Source organism: Chiroxiphia lanceolata, chromosome 1, assembly GCF_009829145.1.
Source record: "Chiroxiphia lanceolata isolate bChiLan1 chromosome 1, bChiLan1.pri, whole genome shotgun sequence".
Lineage (NCBI taxonomy): Eukaryota > Metazoa > Chordata > Aves > Passeriformes > Pipridae > Chiroxiphia > Chiroxiphia lanceolata.
In genome coordinates this window covers 105,365,028-105,388,641 of record NC_045637.1, presented here as the reverse complement: position 1 = coordinate 105,388,641, position 23,614 = coordinate 105,365,028, and the positions used below count along the sequence as shown (strand labels likewise).

At 38.3% G+C, this 23,614-nt stretch overlaps 2 protein-coding genes across 8 annotated transcripts in view; one reads left to right on the top strand and one right to left on the bottom strand.

Annotated features, from left to right (window-relative positions):
- EZH2 (enhancer of zeste 2 polycomb repressive complex 2 subunit) overlaps window positions 1-7,074 on the top strand; it is a 51,397-nt gene extending 44,323 nt beyond the window's left edge. For all 7 annotated transcript variants that reach the window (XM_032697030.1, XM_032697018.1, XM_032697010.1 and 4 more), the window contains 8 exons: window positions 1,335-1,375; window positions 2,530-2,655; window positions 3,031-3,209; window positions 4,083-4,178; window positions 4,809-4,890; window positions 5,695-5,775; window positions 5,892-5,976; window positions 6,730-7,074. In XM_032697030.1, the coding sequence (XP_032552921.1) occupies window positions 1,335-1,375; window positions 2,530-2,655; window positions 3,031-3,209; window positions 4,083-4,178; window positions 4,809-4,890; window positions 5,695-5,775; window positions 5,892-5,976; window positions 6,730-6,790 (751 nt within the window). In that variant the 3' untranslated portion in view covers window positions 6,791-7,074. The remainder of the gene's footprint in view (window positions 1-1,334; window positions 1,376-2,529; window positions 2,656-3,030; window positions 3,210-4,082; window positions 4,179-4,808; window positions 4,891-5,694; window positions 5,776-5,891; window positions 5,977-6,729) is intronic.
- Window positions 7,075-9,295: 2,221 nt separating this feature from the next.
- The window catches only part of CUL1 (cullin 1), a 52,592-nt gene continuing 38,273 nt past the window's right edge, over window positions 9,296-23,614 (bottom strand). Inside the window, exons 9-22 of the mRNA XM_032688776.1 lie at window positions 23,100-23,230; window positions 20,159-20,266; window positions 19,959-20,065; window positions 18,773-18,821; window positions 18,110-18,241; window positions 17,435-17,552; window positions 16,418-16,494; window positions 15,796-15,927; window positions 14,893-14,985; window positions 13,533-13,580; window positions 13,353-13,435; window positions 11,780-11,885; window positions 10,906-11,019; window positions 9,296-9,926 (exon numbers count right to left, since the gene is read on the bottom strand). Coding sequence (XP_032544667.1) covers window positions 9,846-9,926; window positions 10,906-11,019; window positions 11,780-11,885; window positions 13,353-13,435; window positions 13,533-13,580; window positions 14,893-14,985; window positions 15,796-15,927; window positions 16,418-16,494; window positions 17,435-17,552; window positions 18,110-18,241; window positions 18,773-18,821; window positions 19,959-20,065; window positions 20,159-20,266; window positions 23,100-23,230 — 1,379 coding nt within the window. The 3' untranslated portion in view covers window positions 9,296-9,845. The remainder of the gene's footprint in view (window positions 9,927-10,905; window positions 11,020-11,779; window positions 11,886-13,352; window positions 13,436-13,532; window positions 13,581-14,892; window positions 14,986-15,795; window positions 15,928-16,417; window positions 16,495-17,434; window positions 17,553-18,109; window positions 18,242-18,772; window positions 18,822-19,958; window positions 20,066-20,158; window positions 20,267-23,099; window positions 23,231-23,614) is intronic.

Here is a 23,614-nt window from a genome sequence, read left to right as displayed (position 1 = left end):
ACCTGTGTTCATGAGTGTCCTGGGCTGCTCAGTAAATCTGCAGAGAAAGTGAGGTAGCTTGATGCAACTGGCAGTGCATCATTTGGCCAGGGGATGAGGCTTCTCCCATATTGTCTTGATGTTGCTATATGTCATACTAAGAAACTCCAGGATGTATAAACTTTGAAAATCCTTAATCTAATTTTTTTATTATGTGTGTTCACCGAAATACAAGTGCTAACTAAAATGCATAGAAGTGAAGAAAAAAGTAAAACAATTGATTTCTCCTTTAATTTTAAGGCTATTGAAATCAAAAGTCTGGTTTTCCTTTTAGGTACCTAAGGTCCAGACAGGTGTTTATGCTTGATTGTATCTGACATGCTGTTTATGGAATAGTTGACATTCCCTACCAAAGAGCTTGCAATCTGAAATGGATATAAAATAAAGGGGTAATTGTAACTTGCAAGAATGTTAAAGTGTAGTGAGTCATGTTATGATAACCAAAAGTATGTTGTTATTAAAAAAAACCCCCAACCCTAACCCAACAAGACAACAAATCCAAACAGTAAAACCCATTACACAAGAAAAGCACCACTTCTGGCAAAGGTGTGCTTAGCTAAGCTGACTGAGAAAGGGGACACTGAAGGAAAACTGTAAGGACATAAGAGAAAGGTGTATAGAGTTTGAAGTAGAAGGGGAAAAGCTTAGTGCAGTACCACCAGTCAGAACAAACAGGGAAAAGTCTGTCCGGCCAGAAATAAAATATTGAGGCCACATCACTCTGGCTGTGCCAGACAGACATCATCATCTGTTGTCTGCATACTTGGAGCTTGTCAGGTGAAGGATAGGACTTGACTGTGATCTGTAGACAACAACTGGTGCTGTGCTGGGGCCGAGTCCTGTGAATCAAACAGCTGTCAGACTTTCACTCCCCTATTTAGACATGACCCTCCAGATCTGCAATTCCGAGTCCTTCCTTCTGCTGCTGCTTCTACCTGCTAGAAGCGGCTCCAGCAGCCTGCTCTTGGCAGGTTTTCCTTCAAGGCCATCTGAATTTAAGCATTTCTCTAGCCTGGGCTGGGTGGGGACTGCTCGTCTGTACAATTCTGGGACTAGAGGAATGGTGTGGGGAGGGGGGAAGCAGCCTGCAGAGCTTTGGTCCTGTCAACCCCAAGAGACTGGGACAGGGTGTTTCTGCTGCAACCACCTCTGACTTGTGTGCAGTTGGCAGATGTTCATGTTACCAGGAGCTTTCCCATCTTGAGTTAAGTGTGGGTCCAAGATGCAGCTCCCTTTTCCAGCCCACTGCAGGAGGAGTTCCTGTCAACCTTCTTGTTTGTTTTGTGTTTTTGCAGGTTGTGGGCTGCTCATTGCAGAAAGATACAACTGAAAAAGGGTTAGCATCTTTCCATTCAATTTATGTCCTGAACTTTTAAGATTCTACTATTGCTTTTTTGGTTTTGTTTTTGGGGGGTTTGTGTTTGTGGCTTTTTTTTTCTATTTTTAATGTTAGACCATTATATACATTCTGTGGGGAGCTGGAGATTATAGTGGAATAAGAGGAAAAATAAAGTAAGCTCTCATTACAGATATTGTAGGACAAAAGGGACTCTTTGATCTACATAACTGGAAGAGTTCTGTATAATTCAATTAAAAGGGAGGGAGGCTGAGTTTACAATCTTTTCAGTATGGCCTCATCGAAGTACAGGTAAAAATGGTATTAACAATTGGAGCTGCGATAAAAACTGCTTTTGTGAGTTTTTGTAAAAAAAAAAACCAGCTTATTTTAGAAATAGTTCTCTGAAAATCTGTTGAGAATAGTTGGGACTTCTAGCAACATAAAAAATTGATCAGTTTGTCTCTCTCCTTTTTTGTTGCTGATTGCTAACTTGAGCACTTTTACAAATTCATGCAAACCCAACACCAGCTCAGTAGTATTAACAGCAAATATAATTTATACACCACCAAATTTTCCTAGCTGCTCTGTAGGTAAAGCTCTAGACTTGTCCCTGATATTTCCTTTCTTGTCTAGAAGACTTCAGCATTGTCTGTACTGGAAAATTGACTTGGGAAAGCACAGTGGTATAATAACCAGGTATTATGTTGCCAGTGTTAACCTGCTTGAAAGCTGACTGTTGTTTCACATTAAAAATTACTTTTGAGTATTTGATCAAATTTATTTTGCTGAATAATATCGGTCCTGTTATAGAACATATTCACACAGGAAATTATACCATTGTAGTTTCGTTTTTCAGTTTTCCACAGTAAAGAGCTTTCAGCTTGAATACTCAAAGCAGCTGAGTAATGGGTAGAATGAAGTGCACTGGAAAGCAGCAGCTAATGGTGTAGAACATCTCACTAATGTTACAGTTCTGGTTAGGTGTCTCAGGTTTTTAACCCCACTCATTTGTAGGTTTGGGTTTTTTATTCATGTTTGAGACTTTCTTAGTTAAATGACTAAAAGGGAATTTCTACCTTGGAGAGTGAGGGAAATTGTGTATTGTTTGTTTGCAACTTACAGCTTTACAAAATGTTGCTATTTTTATTCAGATGGGTCATCGAATCATGTTTACAACTATCAGCCATGTGATCACCCGCGTCAGCCTTGTGATAGCTCATGCCCATGTGTAATTGCTCAAAACTTCTGTGAGAAGTTTTGTCAGTGCAGCTCAGAATGTAAGTAAAACATTTAAAAGTAATCTATAAACTTCTTTCCCTGTCCCACCCTCTAGCTCGGTACCGCAGTCAGTCCGTACTGCAGACAGTGTTGCAGTAGCAGCAAATTGTATCAAATAGTGTGAGCAGGTGTTCAGTTTAATTTGGCCCTCGTAATTAGCCGTTGCATGAAGTCAGAAAGTCTTCAGACTTAAAATTGAGGAAGACTAAAATCAGGAAAGGAAAGAATTTACAGTACTTCTGAATATTCTATACAGATATCAGTAGCTGTGTTATTATTAATATATTAATATTCTGATATGCTATAATCTGCACGGTCTTAATTTTACATTGTACTTTTTCCATACCTGCTCTTTTCCATCTATTCCTTTGTAGGCCAAAACCGGTTTCCTGGATGTCGTTGTAAAGCACAATGCAACACCAAGCAGTGTCCGTGTTACCTGGCTGTGCGTGAGTGTGATCCTGACCTCTGTCTCACATGTGGAGCAGCTGACCACTGGGACAGCAAAAATGTTTCTTGCAAGAACTGCAGCATTCAGAGAGGATCCAAAAAAGTATGACCATAGTTACACAACTACCTGCCTATTACCTGGGTTCTGAGGTGGTTTTATGTTTTCAAGCCAGAGAATGGAATTTGTTTGCCTTTGTGCTGTCAAACACGAAAACAAAACAAAACCCCCAAACCAAACAAAATGACAAGGGTGGTAGCTGTCACTTGTTAGCTTGCTTATACGCTGCTGTTAAGCTCTGTCTACATTCTGTCATGTACCAATTAGTGTTTTCTGTGTAGCACTGCAGTGGATTATCTCCTTTCCCCCATTCAGGCTTCTACTTGTAATTTGCAAATAGGCTGCTGTTTTAAAGTGATACCTCAGCAGTCCTTCCCTAGATCAGCATAAGAAATTTTGTCTCAGACACAGAATGGCTGTTTCTCTATCCAGTTGTTGATTCTAATGCACAAACTTGTATCTGGTCTACTGAAGATACCTTGCAAGCTCATTCAGCTCTGGTAAATCAATCAATCAACCAAAGTTTATTTCTACTCTGGAACATCACCTCTAGAACATCACCTCACAAACTAGTTCAGTCGAGTACTGAGCTAATGAGTGAGTAGTAGGCTTTTGTCTGCAGACCTTTCTAGGTTGAAGTCTTTAGTAAATGTGTTTTTATGTAACACTCTCATTTCCAGGTTAAACTAAAATTTTTAATGCTTTTCTAATACTTGAGGTTGTTTTTCTTTTACATACGTCTTCTGATCCACAAGATGTAATTTTAGTGTACATTTGGTAACTAGAAGAATCTGTTTGTGTACTCTCCCGGAGTCCCAACATATACATTTCATAAAGTGATACAAAACAAAATGGAAAAAAACCCCTGAACTCAAACTAAACCAGGCATGTCTAAATTTTTTTTTTTCTGACCCACAGCACTTACTATTGGCACCTTCAGATGTGGCAGGCTGGGGAATTTTTATCAAAGATCCTGTACAGAAAAATGAATTCATCTCTGAATACTGTGGTGAGGTAAGGATGGAGAACGCTCATTATGTATGACCTTGGTTGGTGAAGTTTTCTGTTGACAAGGACCAGCAGATTGTCTGTAACCTGGTATCATGTTTAGACAGAGTGATGTGATTGACTAAGTGCACAGACACTGGTGTCAGAGACTCAAAACCCAGGAGCTACGTGGTTGAAATGTCACAAAAAAATCTGAAATAGGTTCTTGTGGGAATGAGAGGCTGGAATGGCATTTTTATCTTAGATATAATTTCAGTTCAGACATGCTTGGAATTTTGTGCCAAATCATTTTGTACAGTACTAAAAATCAGTAGGTGCTTTCACAAAATTATATTCTGTAGCAATAGAACCCTGAATCAGGAATGCAGTCTTGATTTTGAGATGAGAAGCAGTTCTTGTTTCTTCTGCTCTGAAAGGATTTATTTATGCTAAGAGCAAACCGTGGATGTTTTGTAAGTGCAGAATGCTTGCTAAAACCAGTACTTTATGTTTGGGAATACTTTCAATCCCAGAGAATAAAATACCCTCCACCTGTCCACCTGTTTTTCAGAATGTTTGGGGTTTTTGACCTTAAGCTGCTAATATTACAAAAGGGAAGAGTGTTCATCTCTTTTATAAAAGTACTATTTCTTTCAGATTATTTCTCAGGATGAGGCAGACAGAAGAGGAAAAGTGTATGACAAATACATGTGCAGCTTTCTGTTTAACTTGAATAATGGTATGTATGCATAAGTTTGCAACCCTTGCAGCATAAATAAAATATGTATGCTCACCATTTTGTTCAGCCCTGTTCTTTTGCAGACAGCAGGTAACACTGAGATTTTTTTTCTGCACATCTTCTATCGATTTTGATAGCTAGTGTGGTTTTTTTTTCCCCTAAATGCTAGTCAAGTAGATGTAGTGATGGAGCCTATTACTCAAGTAACTATACAAGATGAGTAGAAGTTGCATTTCATGGAGTAAAATTAGATCCAGGCATTAAGTAGACTAAATAATTTAAAAGGCTTGCTGGGTATTGCCTGAAATAATTTTACTATGACTTAAATCAACCAGTAAGTGATGATGGTAATTGTGTTGGGGGGGAAGGAAAACCACACACAGATATGTGCTATGTGGCTACTGCCACTAGCAGATAAAAATACAGACTGCAGTGTCAAGCATAAAATACCAGAAAAGAGTTGAAAGGAGGAAGAATCCTCTGCTTTATGTCAGTGTTTGCTTAGCATATTTATGGAGCTTGTCCTTGTGGAACAAAGGTATAGAAGCTTCAAATGAGAAGCTAAGGTAGTGGCCACTGTGGCAAGAAGTAAAGGGAAAGCACAGTGTGGAGCAGCAGGAATATTTTGTCTTGCAGAATGGTACATCTGTTGTAGGATGATGGGCCAGTTCTTCCATGTAGGAAGCTGTGCAGTTATCTTCTCCAACTGTTAAAATCCAAGCACACTAGGCACTAAACACAAAAACTTGTTTGTAGGTGACTCTCCATCATTTGTGGGTTTTGTTGTTTTTTCCACCCCCCTAGATTTTGTGGTTGATGCTACACGCAAGGGCAACAAAATTAGATTTGCAAACCATTCAGTAAATCCCAACTGCTATGCAAAAGGTAAGTTTTAAATTTTCTTGCTTTTCAGCAATGTATGAAATGTTGTGAGATACTTATTTAGCATGCACACTTTATCAGTATTTGTACTAACATAAGCTTAAATTTCTTTCAAACAGTTATGATGGTTAACGGTGATCACAGAATAGGAATATTTGCTAAAAGAGCCATTCAGACTGGTGAAGAACTGTTCTTTGACTACAGGTGGGTAGATGGATTTTGTAATTTCTTTGTGTCAGACTGGATTAGCTTTCAGTATCTCTGTTCAGCTCATAGTTAATTACTCCACTTGCCTGGTCCTTGCAGCCTCAGGTCTCAGCAACTGAGAAGCAGAGTCCGCATTCTGCATTGTTTTTTTAAGCCAGATATCAGAGTAAGACTGAATTGAGCAAACTTGGAACAGCAGCTTGTATAGAACAAAGTTTAGTGACAAATGGGTACAGACCTGCACAACAGACTTTAACTGGTAGGGCTCCCTAGTACTAGTATGGGCTGACTCTCCCATCACTCAGAAATGGGCAAGAAGTATTGTGTTATTATAGAGAAGTGCTTGCTAAGAATGTGTTCATACTTTCCTCTAAAATCATCCCACTTGAAGAAAACTAAGCTGTCCAGTGCCAATACAGTGCAAGCCAACCTTCAGAAATGCAGTTGCTTTCCACTAGCTAAAATGACCTTCAGCTTGGTGAGATTCAAGGTGAAAAAAAGTGTGGAATTTTAGTGGAATTTTGTTTCCTCTTAATCAAACTCCTCTAAAAGTAGTTCCTTGAGTGGTCAGCATTGTTCTGCACCTGCAAATTCAAACGAGGAGGAAAGGCCCCAGCTGGTGAGGAAACTATGGGAAATCTAAGTATGAGTATTCCAGTCTGTAGTACCTTCTGTCATGTCAGAAAAATAAAGGTGAAATGTTCAGTGATACTGGTTTTTATTTGCCTTTTTTTTTTTTTGTAATTTCAGATATAGCCAAGCTGATGCCCTTAAGTATGTGGGCATTGAAAGAGAAATGGAAATCCCTTGACGCCAGCTACCTCTTCTTTTAAACAAACAGCTGCCTTATCTTCAGGAATTTCTAGTACTGTGGGCAATTTTAGAAAAATAAAAACGATGCAATTTGAAATTATGTATTTGCAAAGTACTGTAACAGTAATTTATAGTAACAAATTTTAAAAAAACAAACAACTTTTTATTGCCTTCTCACCAGCTGCAAAGTGTTTTGTACCTATGAACTTTTGCAATAATGTGGTGTGGTACATTTTTCAACCTTGAATAAAGGATACTTGAACTTCTTCATTTTTACTGGAACTGAGTTGGAATTTTGTGTCAGCCAGTTGAGGAAGCAATGTGAATTTAACTTGTAACTTCCGAGCAAAGGCAGCTCCACCCTTGTCCCCTCTTGATACTGTTACTTTAGGTCACATTTAAGATTCATGTGAAGATTCAAACAGTGTAGGAGACATCAGTCAGGTTGAGAGTGGTGTTGCAGCACCTCAGTCAGTCTTGGTCTTGCAGTTTTTGTGCTCCCTTGGCATGGCAGCCACATTCATGTTCTCTATAGAGTAATGGCTGCAGCTGAGAAACTCCTACAATTAACCTTTACATCCCAACCTCCTACATCCTCAGCTCCTACATCTAACCTTTTGTCACAGGAAGAGTTGCACTGCGTTTTTTTAGTCTTTCTCCACTTTTGCAGAGTTGCATCAGACAAGGGGTCTCTCTATTAGCAGTAGAGACATTTAATGCAAGGGGAAAAGGGTCGTCCCCCCCCCAAACAAAAACCAGAATAGCTGTGAGTTCTGTGACAAATGCTACTTTCAAGACAAAGCTGTGGTACAGGATGCCCTCAGCAGTGGTGTCTCTGAAGCACCAACTGAATAATGAATACGACAGTAATTACATATACATTTCTCTTCTGCGTCTCTTCATTTTTTTATTTATAGTTTCATCCAAAATTATTTAGATTGCAGTTAGTCCGTTTGGGTCTCATACAGGGCTGCCACACATTTATTTCTTATTTGCCCATGGAGTGTGAGCTCTGCAGCCTATTGCTGGATGGAACACAGTGCTCTAGTCAAAACAGCTGGAGTGGGAGGGCAGGCACAGGGACACATTGCAAAACTGATTGCAAGAAATCCTGTCCACGATGACTGTGTACCTTCTTGCACCCAGGGGTCATGTTCAGCACATACTGCCACACTGTCAGGTACAGCAGGCTCTCCTTCTCTGCACTGGCCTAGGAACTGAGAATTCATGAGAGAAAAAAAGAAGTCTAACATTAAAAACTTATTTTCTCTATGCTTGGGTAGAACATGGCTCTTGGTCTCATGCTGACAGTATACAAAGTACTGCTTTAACCAGCCCTGGGTTAAGGCTTGGCTTTGAGAGGCAACTTGGAGCAGGTCATTTCTGGCCTTCCAACTGAGAACAACATTCAGGCTGTTTGTTTTTCTGTCATCATACCACTCAAATCCTGCTACAAAAATGTACTAGCTCTGAACTTTCTGCAAGAATTGTTTACAAAAACAACACAGCATATACTACTACTATTACTACTACTAAAAAAAAAAAAAAAAGCCATCCCTGAAAGCATCACAAGCTCCACTCTTCTAAATTTCCAAAAGCAATTTTAAAACTGAACAGCAAGGTGCTTCTAGTCCCCATGCTGGCAGTCTTTAGTACAATTAACATTAATTCAGAACGTGAATAGAAAGCCTGCAAAATCTCAGGTGCAGATGAACCTCCCCCCTGCTTCTTTTCCAAATCACTTTGGATCACATCTAATACTGCTCCATAATTTTTTTTAAACCCATGCATTTTTTTTAGGTCAGAGTTCAGCTGTAACCATTAGTTTCCCTCAAGAGAAAAACATTAGCAACACCAAACCTGGCTCCTTTATCTTCCTGTGAGAAGAAACACTGAACAAATCACAAATTCTAAAGGGAAAAAAGGGTTTGGCTGCAGAAGTTCTTTTCACCATCATGATTAGAAAATATAAATTACCAAAAATGAGACTTGTGAGGATGGCAGCATTTTGCTTGTAGCATGTGGAAAGCCAATATTCATTTCACAAAATGTTGTGAGAAGAATGGAATGAAGCCTGGTCAATCAATGTATGTGTAGTAACACTCAAAAGTATTTTAATTCCCATCACAGGCTGCATTTAATGGGAATTAATCTTTAGGAACACACTCAATTTTCTGTTCTAGCCAAAGAAATGGGCAGCCTAAACCTCATTTATCTCAGGCAGCATTTAAGCAAGTGTGATGCATTTTATAGCACACTGAGCAATATTAAAAACAGCTCCAATTTCAGATGACCAAGGATTGCCATGTGTATCCTAAGTATTTTCTATTCTGCAGATCTTGTGAAATCATCACAACTTCCTTTTATTTTCAAAATGCAGACCTTTCCTCTTAAAAAAGAAATAACATGCACAGATGATGACCGATGACAATTTCTTCAGAGAACAAAATGTGCTTAAATCACCAGAAAACAGGGAGGAAAAGCAAAACCAATTTCTAATAGCTTTCATAACCATTATACCTTTTATTTACATTTAGAAAGATAAGTCATGAAACTTAAAACAATAAAACCAAATGCAACTTGTACAGAAATCTTTTAATTTTTTTTTATTATTTATCACACATTAAAAAATGAAACACACTATACAAATGGTTTTTCATAGCAGATTACACATGGGTCCATTCAGACTCGCTCTCCAAGTGCTGCCAACATGTATAAGTACTGCCTGTGATGGCAGCTGTTTATCATATAGCCAATGTATTGATTTAAATGCAGTAGCATGCAACCCTTAAAGGAGAAGGGTTTGATTCCTTTCTGTTCTTAAGTTAGGTTAAATGGCATTGGTGTCCATATTTACATACTTGAAATGTATCAATCCTGAGCAGTTCTGATGTAAATCTGAGACTGGCTGATGGGAGTCCTGGTCTCAGTTATTAAAAAGGGAGGTCCAAATGGCAGCAGGGTGGCTGCTATGAAGTTCCGTCGCTTTCATCCTTTCCATCACATACCTATTTGCCGAGTGTCACACAGTCAAGTAATTGCTAATAAAAATGTTAAGCCAAGTAACTGTAGGTGTCCTTCTCACCATCTACACGTTCCAAGTACTCCTTCTCAATGAGAATGTCGATGCATTTCTGTGGGAGGAACAGAAGTCAGTGGTGGGACACTGGCAGAAAAGCCCTCTCTGTGGTTGCTACAAACTCTGAAGGATTTTGGCCCCCCGTGGGAGTTCCCTGCCAGGCCGAGGGTGGGAGTAGGCAAAGGGCACAAACCATGGCAATGTGCTCTCCTGTTTCTGACCACATCCAAGAGGACTCTGCTAATCCATTTAACTGAATTATACCTACTTGATGCTATTCCAAGGGAGTGAACCATCATCGCTCAACCCCGATCAACCCATCATCAGTATGCTGAGCAATTTCACAGTAAGACAGCAAATAGAGAATTAAACCAAGGTGCAGAGTGCTCACTGTAAGGGCACTAGACACAGCAGCTGCAGTAAGGAGCTGCCTGTGGCACTGCCTGACCAGAAGCACCTCAGTACTGGTGCCAGTTTATGCAACTGGTCTCCACTGCCTCTTCTTTGCCCCACCCATCCCTTTGGCTGTGTATGTAAAAACCACTGGTGAGCCCACTTTAACAAACTGGTGAAGAAATTAACACACATTAATTAGTAATTAATATAATCAATACAATTATTAGTAAATAATTAAATACAGTGCTTCCTATCCCAACATTTTTATCCTGAAAGAGATCAGGAAGCTGTTTCATCAAGCCAACCCAAAGGCTGGCTGCACTCCCACAACTAGGAGAGCAGGAACAAACAGTAAGCCTGGAGCACAGGCTACGGTAAGCTGGCACTGATGTGAAAAGATGTAATCAAGCTACTATTTTACTCCTGCCAACAATGTGAAACATGCATATTACCCTAAGAGAAATGCAGTATTTCTGGTAAAAACATTTCCTACTTACTTAAAACTCAAAAAAATCTGTCCTTACCCATCCCATCTCCTTAGCTTTCCTTTTTAATTCAGAAGCATGTGTTTTGTCTATATATATATATACATTCCTCACCTCCTGGAACACAGGTACAGAGATGTGGTTCTCCCATACCTTAATTACAGGAACTCGTGGCTTGAACCTTGAGGACAGCTGTGTTAGCACTTCTCCAAGCAGTTGCTGGTGTTTTAGAACCTTCCTCATTTTCATGATTCTCACAATAGCAGCCTGCACAGCAAAGTGGGAAAGGTGCGCTTAGGAGCAAAGTACTTGTCCTGGATAATGCCATTTAACATTTAACTTCCCCAGCAGATCACATCTGCTTGTGCAGAAGCACCACCACAACAAACCTGAGCACCAGACAGGGAGAAGTTTGCCCACAAATGTCAGCTACTCAGGCAGACTGTAAGAACTCAGGTTCTACACAGCACACAGGCATTAGAAGTGGCTTTGACACAAGACTTTTAAGACCTGTAATTACTGTCGGTCTTATCAATAGCACCAGCTGGTACCAAGAGCAACATGAAACTACTTGTGTAACAAAAAGCCTTCTTTATATATTTAACTTTCTGTAATGCTCTCTTAGTAGCACATGTGTATTTCCTTCCCCTGCCTCTTTGCTTCTCGAGTGGATTCTGAATGAAATGATATAAAAACACTGTTGATTTCATACTACTTGGGTATTATTAGTTTTCACCCAGAACAAGGTCTGGTGAGAGTGTGCATCCATGGAACCCAAACACTATCAACATCAGATTAGAACAAATGTGAAGAACACATTCTATCTGTAGAAATGCCCTCCTCCACTTTCTATTACAGACTCCAATCACCTTTAAGAGCAGTTTAAACACATTTTTAACTCTAACACAGTGCACTGCAATGGCATGTTGTCTTCTAATAAAAATTAAGAAATCCCACAGTAAGCTTCATTCAAGGATTACAAAGCTGTAATACTGAGATCATGGCAGCATTCTGCAATACAACTCACCTGAATCAGTAGTTTCCTATCTTCCTCTATATTTTTGTGTGTAGTTTCTTGTTCCTGCTTCTGTTCAGTCTTCATTGGCACATTGATGTTTACCCTTAATTTTTTGCTGTAAAGAAAAGCAGAAGTTAATAAAAAATTAGCCTGTTTAGAAACCAATCAAAGAAACAAAGAACCCCCCCCCAACAAAATCCAACTCCAAAATAAAAGCCACACCACCACAATTACTTTACAACAAAAGAGGACTGTGGTTCTTCTGAAAATTTTAGACACTCTTATTTAAGTTAAAAAAAATATTGACAAAAACCCCCAACCAATCATAAAACCAAAATAGCTTTTTGATTGGTATTCCTGTATTTCATGTCTTACTGAATCCAGCTAGTGACCTGCTAGGTCTAGCTAGCACTGTACAATTACACTGTATTTGAAACATTTCTATGTTTAGTAAGAAGCTTTGAGTCAGTGAACAGGACAAAGAAAAGTAAGTCGAAACAGAATGACCTTTCTGATTTACAGACTGGATTCTGACCACAATGTGAAGAAATCCATCTCTTTTGTAAAACTGAATTCTGCTTTTCTTCCACACGCTCCCTGGTGCTGATGGTTGTGCTGAAGTGAGCCCACTGCCACATGTGACCACTCTCAAGACAAGGTGTGTCACAAGTGGGGAACAAACCTCAGCATCAGAGCATCAATGTGCACAGGGCTCTGCTCAGCTTGTTGGTTGCACTGGAGGGGGAATCTGTTATTTATTTAATGCAGTGTTGTGCACCATATATTGGGAACCACTGAGCTGCAGAGTGCATCAACACTGAGCTGTTCCCATCACTGTATTAAGGTAACTGACCACGAATGCTCAAACCTTTAATTATGGGTAAAGGGGAAGAGAAAACAGGTAAACAGTGAGGTACAAGGAAAGGTTTCAAAATGGTTCTTTCACTCGATATCTTATCTTCAGGAAGTACCGAACTCACTGAATTTACATGTGTTTACATCTGTGCTGTGGTAAGCATGATAAAAAGTCACCACAAGTACTGTAAACAGCTTCAAATGCAGGACTGTTTAAAATAGGCAATAAAACCTACTGAAAATCATGTTTATTAAGTCTTCAAATCACTGTACACTCTGTGGTTCTACAATGAGCCTGATCTTCTCATGTTAGCTCTCGTGGATGAGCATTTATGACTTTGACCTTTGCTGGTCACTGAGCACAACTGTAACCTTATAAAATATCAAGTATTTTGCTGAGTGCGAGCGAGTCATGCACCTCAGTAAAACAGCAGTACCATGTCTTACCAGAAATAAATAATTCAAGAATTAGACAAGAATCAAGGAACAAAAAGGGCATATGAAAATACATCCAGGCCTTGACAGACTTTTAAGTCATAAAGCTGAAATCTTACCCATCCCCCCCATTTGCCAGCCCTCTCCCTTAGTGCTGGATCTGGATTTCAATTGGCAATTGAACCCTGAAGCTTTCATCTCAGGTATATTAGGTTTTACCCAGATTTTGAAAGCAGAGGAGGATGCTACCCATTATACATAAGCGATGCATGCTGCTCAAATTTTTCCTTACTTTTTGTAACCAAGATAGAGTTTTATTAAAGTATCTGGTTTTAACTCCACTTCATCAACATTTGCATTTTCATCTTCCAAAACCTGTAGGAAATAAATAAATAAACAAACAAATAAATAAATAGTCATTAACACATTTTGCTGTGTGTTAAGCAGGTCATAAAAAAGCAAGAGTACTTACAAGCAATTTTGATTTCAAAAGTATCTGTAGAACTTGTGCCAAGATATCCTACAAAATTACAGGAAATATTATCAGCACAGATTGCACTTTCTCTAACTTAAAAACTTGAACAAGAATGCACATATTTAGACTAAGAACTAGCAAGTGCAGAACACTGTAAAATGAGGGGGGAAAAAAAGGCAGTAAAAACATAGTTCACAGAAATAAAATACAGTAAGGCCTTTTTTGGGTGTTATGACATTATTCCCCTTGTGGTTTGGTCAAGTAACATAAAATTCTTAAGAAAGACTAATTCCAAACAGCAGACCTTTCTAGTTGCTGGTTTAAGAAGTATTTTGCAAGCAGATTCATAAGCCTAAGAAGTAATTTTTCCCCAAACCATGCAAATATATATACCATGGCAAACTTAAACTTCAGAAAGAAAGCACACTCTGCTTTCTGATTAACATCTTTTTACTTTCTTTGTTATACTAGGGATCTGTTCTGTTGATGTTGCTGGTCGGTCACCCAGATGGCTACTAGGGTCAACATTCTGAGCAGCCTTGCAAAACTGCTATTTTACTACAGTGGATATCTTCTGGGATCCAAGCACTTAGTTTTCAGCTGTATAAAGAGTTTTATTTTGATCCAGCCATAATTTGGGCTAAATATTTATTTTAGAGAAATCTCTCTCCCACAAAAAAGTATCTATAATAAAGGGCAACCCCCTAAGACTTCTGGGTTTGCTGTAAACCATCATTTGCAGTAACTTTCTAGATATGAATTTCTCGAAGTAAAGATCTCACTGACTAGGAATTGCCTAACTTTCCAGAACTTGAAGCAGACTTGATTCAAACCTACTATAAAGGCCACAGATGCTAAATAAACTGTGGGCTTTAAAGTCTACTTGGAAAGAAAAGGAGGGAACCTGTTCCACAGGAGAGTTAGCCAATGAAACTTCAGATTTTGCTATGTTCATGTATAAAAGCCTTGAGATGTAAAAGAATGACAGATACACAGATCAATCATTTAGGGATAATGCTTTTTTTGCTACAGTGTTGTCTTTTAACATTAAAATGTATGTAGTGAAACCCTGAAAACTTCCTACCAGAGCTCAGCAGGGAGCTAGACAATTCACTCCAGTCACGAACAGGAGTGTATATACACTCACTAAGATTCATCAGAATCAGGCAGTTATGATTACAGGAAAGTAAACAAGGAAAGTAAGTTGACCAAGAATAGAGCACATCTGTCACCTTCAGGACAGAAACCGACTCTGGCTTCAAGCACATGCAATCCCAGTTTCTTACGATAGCAGAAAGAGCCCTGAAGACCAAAAGATTTGTTCACAAGAGTGTGGTAAAATGTGCAAAGTCACTACCATTTTTATTTGAGTACTGTCTGTCAGCTGCTGCACGGTATAGGCATCTTCTGTGTTGTACTGCAGTAAAATCGCCATCTGGAATGTGGATGCCTAACAGATCCAAAAACAGAGAATGAAGGGGAGAGGGGGGAAATCAGAAAATGAGAACGAAAAAACACATTTTCTGAATTTGAACAGCCTGAAATTTACCAGTTAAACACACATGCTGGAATATTTGGACAGCAGAGAATACCCAACTAGTGCTAATCATTACATAATACAGAAAAATCTGATGTTGCTTACCCAACCAGAACTCCACCTTCCAGCATTATCTAAGCATAAATCCCAGGATTCTGATAATTTAGCTAGCTGCAGACACTTCATCAAATCTTATGGTGTCAAAGCACTATCCTTGTACTTGCTAATATAGTTTTAAATTATTTTCCTCTGTCACTCCCTGACTCTTACTCATTTAATCTTCATTAAAACCTACACAGACTACTGAATTCTCACAACTCCAGCAGAATAATGAAACCAAATTTATAAACAAGGCAGCTATCAGTGGCTATCACCACAAGGTTAACATATGTTCATAACATGGTCAAAGTCCGAGATTATCTTGTTTCTTCTCACTGTTGTGAAGTCCCCTCCTCTGTCGATTTTTTGAGAGAAAGCAGACACAAAAGTATAACCAGCATCAGATCCTACACAAAGAGCTTGCAATTGTCTCACACAATGCAATTCAACACCTGTTTAGACCACAGGCAATGTATTCCCTTTCTGAAGTCAATTTTCTTTTAAGCACAGATCAGTATCAGTACAGTAAATAAAACAAACACACAATAAAGGTTCTAGCAGCTGTATCCAGTCCTCTGGATGCAATCATTACCAATTGTTTTACTGGCATGACATTGTCCTCACCTGTAATGTGTATCTGTTTTTGAAACAGTTGGTAACCAACTCCCCTTTGGACAGCTGATACAACCATGTTAATTTTCTTCCACTATGACGACTGGCATAAAATGCAGTAAATCTCTGATAGCTCCGTTCTAACTGTATAAAAACAATAATAAATAAATAAATAATGTTATTCACTGTCATTGACCATTACTAAAACATGCTATGGAAGCAACAGATGAACATCATCAAATCTGATCACCCTCAACCACCGTGTTGTCTGAATAACACAAACAGAAATCCAAAGTATTCAAATTCTGCAGACTGGATGAAAATTTCCCTCTGTTACGAGTTTCCCCTTTAAAGTACCATTAACAACACAAATGTAAACCAGCATTTTAAGTTTCATTCTTTCTTTCATGATACATTAAACACAACTAGAAAAAACATGTGTTTCACACAGTTCCTTCCTACTACTTTACTCAATTATCTTGTTCCAAATATCCTCAGGCCAAACAGGCAAATACCAGAGACACTTCCCAGTCCCCTCTCATACACAACAAACCAGAAGGAGACACCAGCCTTGTAAAACAAATTTCTCCCATGATCATTTCATGTTCAGATGAACCAAGTGCAGGTGCCTCACCTCAGAGGGCAGAGCAAATGTGCAGGACTGCTGAAATGGCCACGATCCAGAACTCAGCACCTGGATGCTGAAATCCACTGGAAGAGAAGTGAAGAGGCTGAGCTGCATTATTCCCCTTGCTCCTAGCCCCTCTTCAAACACAGCCCCAGTTCTAACACAAAGGCCTTCTGGTCAAACTAACATGGTAAAGAATCATTAAGCAATAATTTTTTTTTTCAGATCATAAACCAAAGACACTCATGAAAGATGTCGCTGCAGCTGGAGAGCCTTAGATGTGACAGGCACTCAATTTTCTCTAATTTGGAGAAGTTATCCTGTTCCTATCCCCACAATGGACTTCTTTTTTAACATGCAAGTGTGAAAATTGTGAGCGTTCGTCATCACTCCACAAGACACAACTGCAAGAACAGACCTTTCACATTTATACGTGTAAGGCATTTTGGGCAAGTCGACTAAGAATAATATAGAAACTAAGTAAAATTAAAGCCTGACAATACACAACTCTAGCTGTAATCCAAGAATTAATTATCAATTCCTGGCAGAATTTGGTTCAACGTGCTTCAATTAAAAAAAATATGTATAAAAAAAGTGGTAATGCCATCTAGCAACATGGAACACCCTATACTTTTTTCCTCAATCCTTTCACACAAGTGTGAACTTAAGTCATTTTGTGTTCAAAATCAAAACTGTTTAAAGAGAAACATCTCTCCAGTCAAAAATTCAAAAAAAGGAAAAGAAAAAAAGAAAAGACAGGATTCAACTTCATTTAGTTATATACCTAAACATAAGCTGCAAAATCAGGAGGAGGCTACCCACGAAAGATATAAAGTGCTATCAGAATACAAAGAACAGACCTACAGGACTAATTTAAAAATCCCACTATCTTAGACAGAAGAACACCAACTAACTTCTGGCAGAGCAATGTCTAAGTCAAATACTTCCCTCACACAGTTAGCTCTACAGAAATAAGAGGAAGCTAAACCATGCAACAGTAACTTAGGTAAATTTATTACTTACAATCTAATGGTTCTGAGTTGGTCAGGTGCTTTTTAAACTGTTCATTCAAATCCTTGCTTACACCAATATCTTGGAACATCCGCTGCAGCTTGGAGGTATACTCAAAACCACAAGCTTGCTGTATTTTAAAAGCACAGATACATCAGCAAGACACATTTTTGACATTGGATAATGAGAAGAACTAAGTACCAGAACTTATTTCCTTAAAAGAAGTTCCCTATTTCCCTTATTCAAAGTACTGATCCCAACTAGATGAGCTCTTTAACTGTCACTGAAAACTGAAGAAAATTTAGTTTGACAATGAAGCAAAACACACAGTGAAACAGAATACTCAAAGGGCATTAGATCATATTTTGCCTGACTCTGCATGAATAAGAGTTAATGAAATTAAGCTACTTTTCAGTAGTCATTCCCTTGAACAAATATATCCATGTATTTTATTTGGATAAGAATAATGAAGTTTAACTCCACAGGACAGACATGCATTACCAGCTCCTTTGATTAAAAAAAAAAAAAAAAAAAAAGGAAAAAAGACAGAAAAAAAAAAAAAAGCTAGGTTGTGTATTTTTCTATTGTACATAAAATAAAGAAATGAAGGGACATACATTAATACTTTCCAAAACAGTCGGAAGAGGTGCAAGGAAGTAGATCATGAGACAGTCACAGAATACTCACTTTTAATTTAGAGATCATGCTTGCCTCAGCATCATCACTAGCACTGTTCTGATGTACAAGTCTTTTTGCCAGCATTTTAGCATAGAATTTTTGAAAAACATCTTTATCCTCAATGTACTTGAAGACAACCATCTGGAAAAGCCAAGATAGTTTGGAAGGAAAAAAATATTTAAACATTTGTCTTGAAAAATCTGTAGCAGTAGCTACTTCATTTGCACCTAAATTTTTAAGGTCAGGGGTTTTGTTTGGCGTTTTTATTTTTTTGAGGGGGGGAGGGAGGAGAACAGAGTGGTGGTGTGTGTTTGTTTTAAATGTGGATATGATTTGAACACACAAACTTTATATTCCACATGTGCAGCCTTTTAATATGTGCATATTTAATGATATAAAAAGACACTGTAGAAATTATATATGTATGTATACAAAGATCAACTAAAAGCATAGATTTAATATAGCCACTGTTGTAAAGGGTTTTTTTTTAATACATAAAAGAAAATAATTTTTAAAAAGCCACACAGGGATTATTACTGAAAAGCTGAAATACTAAGTAATGAAATCAAATATGTAAAAATATTTTTTTTCTTATCTGCCTTGTGTGACAATCGAATACTCCTAACTTGTCAAAGCTAAGACAGAAGAGAACTGTATTTATAGACATCTTACCACTTGATTGAGTGTATCTTCCAACTCTGCTTCTTCTGGATTCTTTGAGCTGCAGTTAAAGAAATGCATTTTTAATGAATCTCAAAACAGTAGAATTAAGCCAACACGTGGATGTATGTGGAAACTTCATAAATAAAGAAATACAGACTTGAGTAGTTCTGGGATCAGAGATTCTTTAAAGAGGAAACAATGTAATGAAATCAACACTTCACTACTCCACCTGTGAGCAATTCTGAAGTATGCAACTGAAGTCCAGGGTGAAGTCCTGGACCATGACTTGCTCGAGACTTCTTGATACCTGATACTTCTCAGGATTTATGGGCTTAAACATAGATCTGTCTCTTCCTGTTGCTAAATGCTATCTTTATTTCTTATCTTAGATAGTACAGTGATAAGAAAACAGCTCATAGAGCTGGGACTTGACTGAGTGAAAGCTCAGGTGGCACCACACTTTTCCTCCATGGCATGATTGTCCATCAGGCATATCCCAAATCTACCCTGCAGAAAGCTAGTATTTATAAAGGAGAAAATAAAACCTTTGCTCAGGGAAGGAAGGGATGGGGAAGGGAAAAGTGAACAAGTTCTTCCATTTTTGGGTTGTTTGGTGGTGGTTTTTTCCTCCCCCAAAACAATTAGAAATGTTGCCAGTGACAAAACTGACACCAATCCAGTATGAACTGAATTGATACGAACAGTATATGACCTGCTGAACCATTTGAAGCCAAATACTTTGAATTAAAATATGAACCATCAGAAATTAGAAAGCAGTTTTTGTCCTCCTCGATTTCTGCCCTGATGGAAGAAGGTATAGAGAAAACAACAGGAGGAAAGCAAGAGTTTTAATGGAAAAGGGAATGTGTCTCTCTTCATTATAACATACAACCCAACTCAAATTTTTTTGATAAAAAAACCCACCTAAAACCTCCTGCTGTTTTATTAAAAACCCAGAAGTTATATTCCTATAAGGAAAGAAAGGTTTTCTTATTTCCTCTCTTCCTTAAAAAAGAAAAGTCAACATAATCTTTAGGAATGATCCTATTGAAAGTTTTGTATCCAGAACTTGGTATACTTAATTTCAGTAGGATCATTAAGTTCTGTTTCTGAAGATACAGTATAAAACTTCAAACACTAAAACATTTTAAAACAAAAGCCAACATGAAACAATAATTTGTCTTTGAAGACGTACCTTTTCTTTAGTAAAGAGTCACAGTATCGTGCCAGTAGCTCTGGGGATTTACTGGATGACTGAGCCATTTTTGTCACTGCATTATTATTTATAAATCGACCACAAGCCTATAAATCACAAAAGACAGTGAAATTTTGGGAGACAAAACACTGAATGGAAATAAAAAAAGAAGTTCACCATATGCCACTCCATACACTTACTTTGTCTAGTGCAGCCACAAAGCCAGCATCATTGTTGAATGCAGACATAACTAAAGCATTGTATTTCTTATGGACATCCAACACTGTCTGTACATACATTTTTGGATCCTGCAATAAAGAGAGACTGGATTTTGCAACATGTTGACTTTCTACCTCCTCCAAAATGGAGCTACTCACTGGCCTACGCAAATTTTTAAGGGGGAAGTCTACAAAGTGTTAGAAATATTTTAAAGGTAAAACAGTAACTAGAGTAATTCAGGTCCTATGCTCAGGACTGACTTACATCAGTGCAAGTTTTCATTTACAGCAACTAGCGTGCACAGTGTATCACATTACACAGTACAAAAGACAACAAAATCATTTACTCAACCACTGCAACCATTTTCAAAAACTTATGCTTAATTCGAATCAGTTTATGGCACCCACAGACCGAGTCCTACATGCAATTACTGATCTTTGCATCTCAATAAAGACAGAATGGAGTCAGAGTAGGGACAGTGAGGGACAAGTAAAACACCAGGCACACAGGACAGCTACTATACAACAGACTAAAAAGTCTAGACTTCTTCAATCTGGAGATCAGAAGTTTGAAGAGAGTATGACTGAAAAGATAATTATCACTAAAAGCCACATTTTGTAACTATTGGGCATTTGATGAAAGTGCTTAAAACAGATAAAGGCCATCTTTACACATAAGGTAGTGGACTTTGGAACTTGCTGCCACAGGAAGTTGCTGGAAACAGAATCAGCAGGTTCAACCAGGCATGGAGTTACTCTTGTAACATTCCTATCTGGCAACAAGAGTTCTGGATGCTGGCAAGAAATGGTAGAATACAGGTTGGGTTTTATCAGGATCCTGAAAAACGCTTCCTGTTGCCCCTGAAGACAGACATAGACTACGTGGACCACCAATCTAATGCCGTGCTTGAGATAAAGAACTGAGATTATTGAGAACCTCATAGACAGGAAGCACAAGTGGATTTGAAGAACATTCAGAAAAACATCTGCTGATTACAAGGACTCAAAAAACCCCCCCAAAACCCAAAAGCACAAAAAGCAGCAATCTTCCGAGTGAAGAGCAGTCTTGTTAACATAGTTAACAGAGACCAGAGCACAACTCATTCTGCAGTAAAAATCTAAAATAGGTGAAATGAGTCAAACTGGTATGACTATTTCTCTGCACTGACTACAGAGAAACTGAGAAGCATTTGCTCAGCTGATTATCTGTTTAGATACAGTACGGGTAAATGAAGTTAGGCGGAATCAATCCTACCGACGTGTGACAGAGGGCTAACAAGGCAACGATGAACAGCTACACAGTGGTGTGAGTGACACTGAAGAACAGGCAAGATGGTTCCCAAGGGAAACAGCCAAAGGTACTGCTATGAATATGAAGAACAAATGTGTGAAATAAGAAAAGGAACAAAAGAGAAAGATGAAGAAACAAGGAAGAGTGTCATGAGCCGGTTGAGTTTTGTAAACAGGTGGAGTCAAAAAAACTAATATATACAAATCTCTGGCCTCCCCTCTCTCAAAGAGGAACTAATTCCTGGAGAAAGAGCTTTCATATTTTTTTTTGAGAAAATCTTCGAGGCCTAAACAGAAAAACACCTCAAGAGTGATGACCACTAGGGGGGTGTGTCAAGCACACAATCAGAGTGCATCTGACTTCCAAATTTAAGGTGATATCTACAGATGAAGCTGAAGATTCCTGAACTTGCTTCATGCTTACTTCATGATTCATAAAGGAGCAACATTGCTAAAAAGCTATGTACTTAAAACTACAGAAGTGAACCACAGACCCTACACACATCATTACAGATTACTGCTTTAAAGATTACTAGTATGAAATTATTTCAAGAATTTCTCAGGACAGCAACAGTTTAAAATGAACTTTGCCAAAAATCAAAGTTAACCATAGAATATCCTGAGTTAGAAGAGACCCACAAGGATCACTGAAGTCCAACTCCTGACCCTGCACAGGACCACCCCAAAAACCATGCTGATATGATCATCAGTGACAATGCCTGAGAGCATTCTCCAAGTGCTTCCTGAACTCCACTTTAAATAAAATTTACCAGAATCTATATTCTATCCTGATTTTGCCTTGTGCAGTGTTTAATTACTTTTTTTTTCCTGGAAAATATCATATTCTCTATATATAGGCAGAAAGGTCAGCAAAGGGTTTAAACAACGTCATGTTTCCAAGATCCAACCCTAATGAGTACAAATTAGTATTAGACATAAGTCTGAAATTACAATTATGAGATAAAAATCAAAAAAGCCAATTACATGGCTAAATGATCGCAGTGTTTCAGAAGATCTGACTTGCTCCTTATATTGTGACCTTTCCAACCACTTCAGTTCTTTTTTCTTCTTATATTTCTCATTCTTTTCTAAAAAGCATAAAGCCGTGTACCAAAAAACTCAAACCACCAGACGCTTTCTCCAGACAGCCCTATCCAAGTCAGAATTCTGTAAGATGATGAAATAAAATACAGTCCCCTGGAGATAATGTTTCTTGAAACATTGGACTGTCAGGTGTATTTGTATTGTAAGTGTTGGGTGTTGTATCTGCACAGTCAGCTTTCCAAGCAGCATGACATCCTGACAGAGAGCAAAAACTCAGACAGAAACTCACCCTCCTCCTCAAAACCAAACCAAACCAAAAAAACCACCTCACCACACAAAAACCCCTCGCACCTAAACAAAACCAAAAAACACCTCAAAACCCCCCTCAAAACTCAAAGAGTAGTAACGAAGTGATATAGTTGTTGTTCTAAGCCTACTATCAACATTTAAGAATTGCCTAGTACCTACAAATTAAATTAGTGAGAGGGAAAACATAAGCAAACTGGAAATTTTATCAGAAAGCATTCACCATCCTCTAATGTAAAACTGGCAGCAACTGCACACAGATTTAGTTTGATGGGATACTTGCATTTAGAGCAGCTTCTCCACATTTCTCAATTGCAGCTAGACCCTGATTATGAATGTGGGTTTCCAAAAGCTTTTTCAGCTCTCCAAGGCCATCCTGGATTCGAGATACAAGGTTATACATGCGACCCAAGTCTGGAAAAGGAGAAAAAAAAAAAAAAAAAGAGGAAATTTAACAATTCCCATTTGCACTGGCTATGATTCCCATTCCTCATTTACAAGCTGCCAATAGGAGTTAAACATCCACTGTCTAGCAATGATTGTTAAAATGCCCTTATTTACACAACATTCTGAAGTGTTACCATGAATTAGAGACTGTTATTAGCATTACTGCTGGCTGCACTACAAGTACAACATTCTCCAGCTGACCACTGTCCTTTAAATCTTAATCTGAACAGGACAGTTCTCAGAGATCTAACACTACCTGTAGCCCTCTGTATATTAACACTTTTACTTTGGGCAGCATCGGTGGTAATGGTTGGAAATTTAAGGCAAAATGTTATGTCTTGATATGACCTT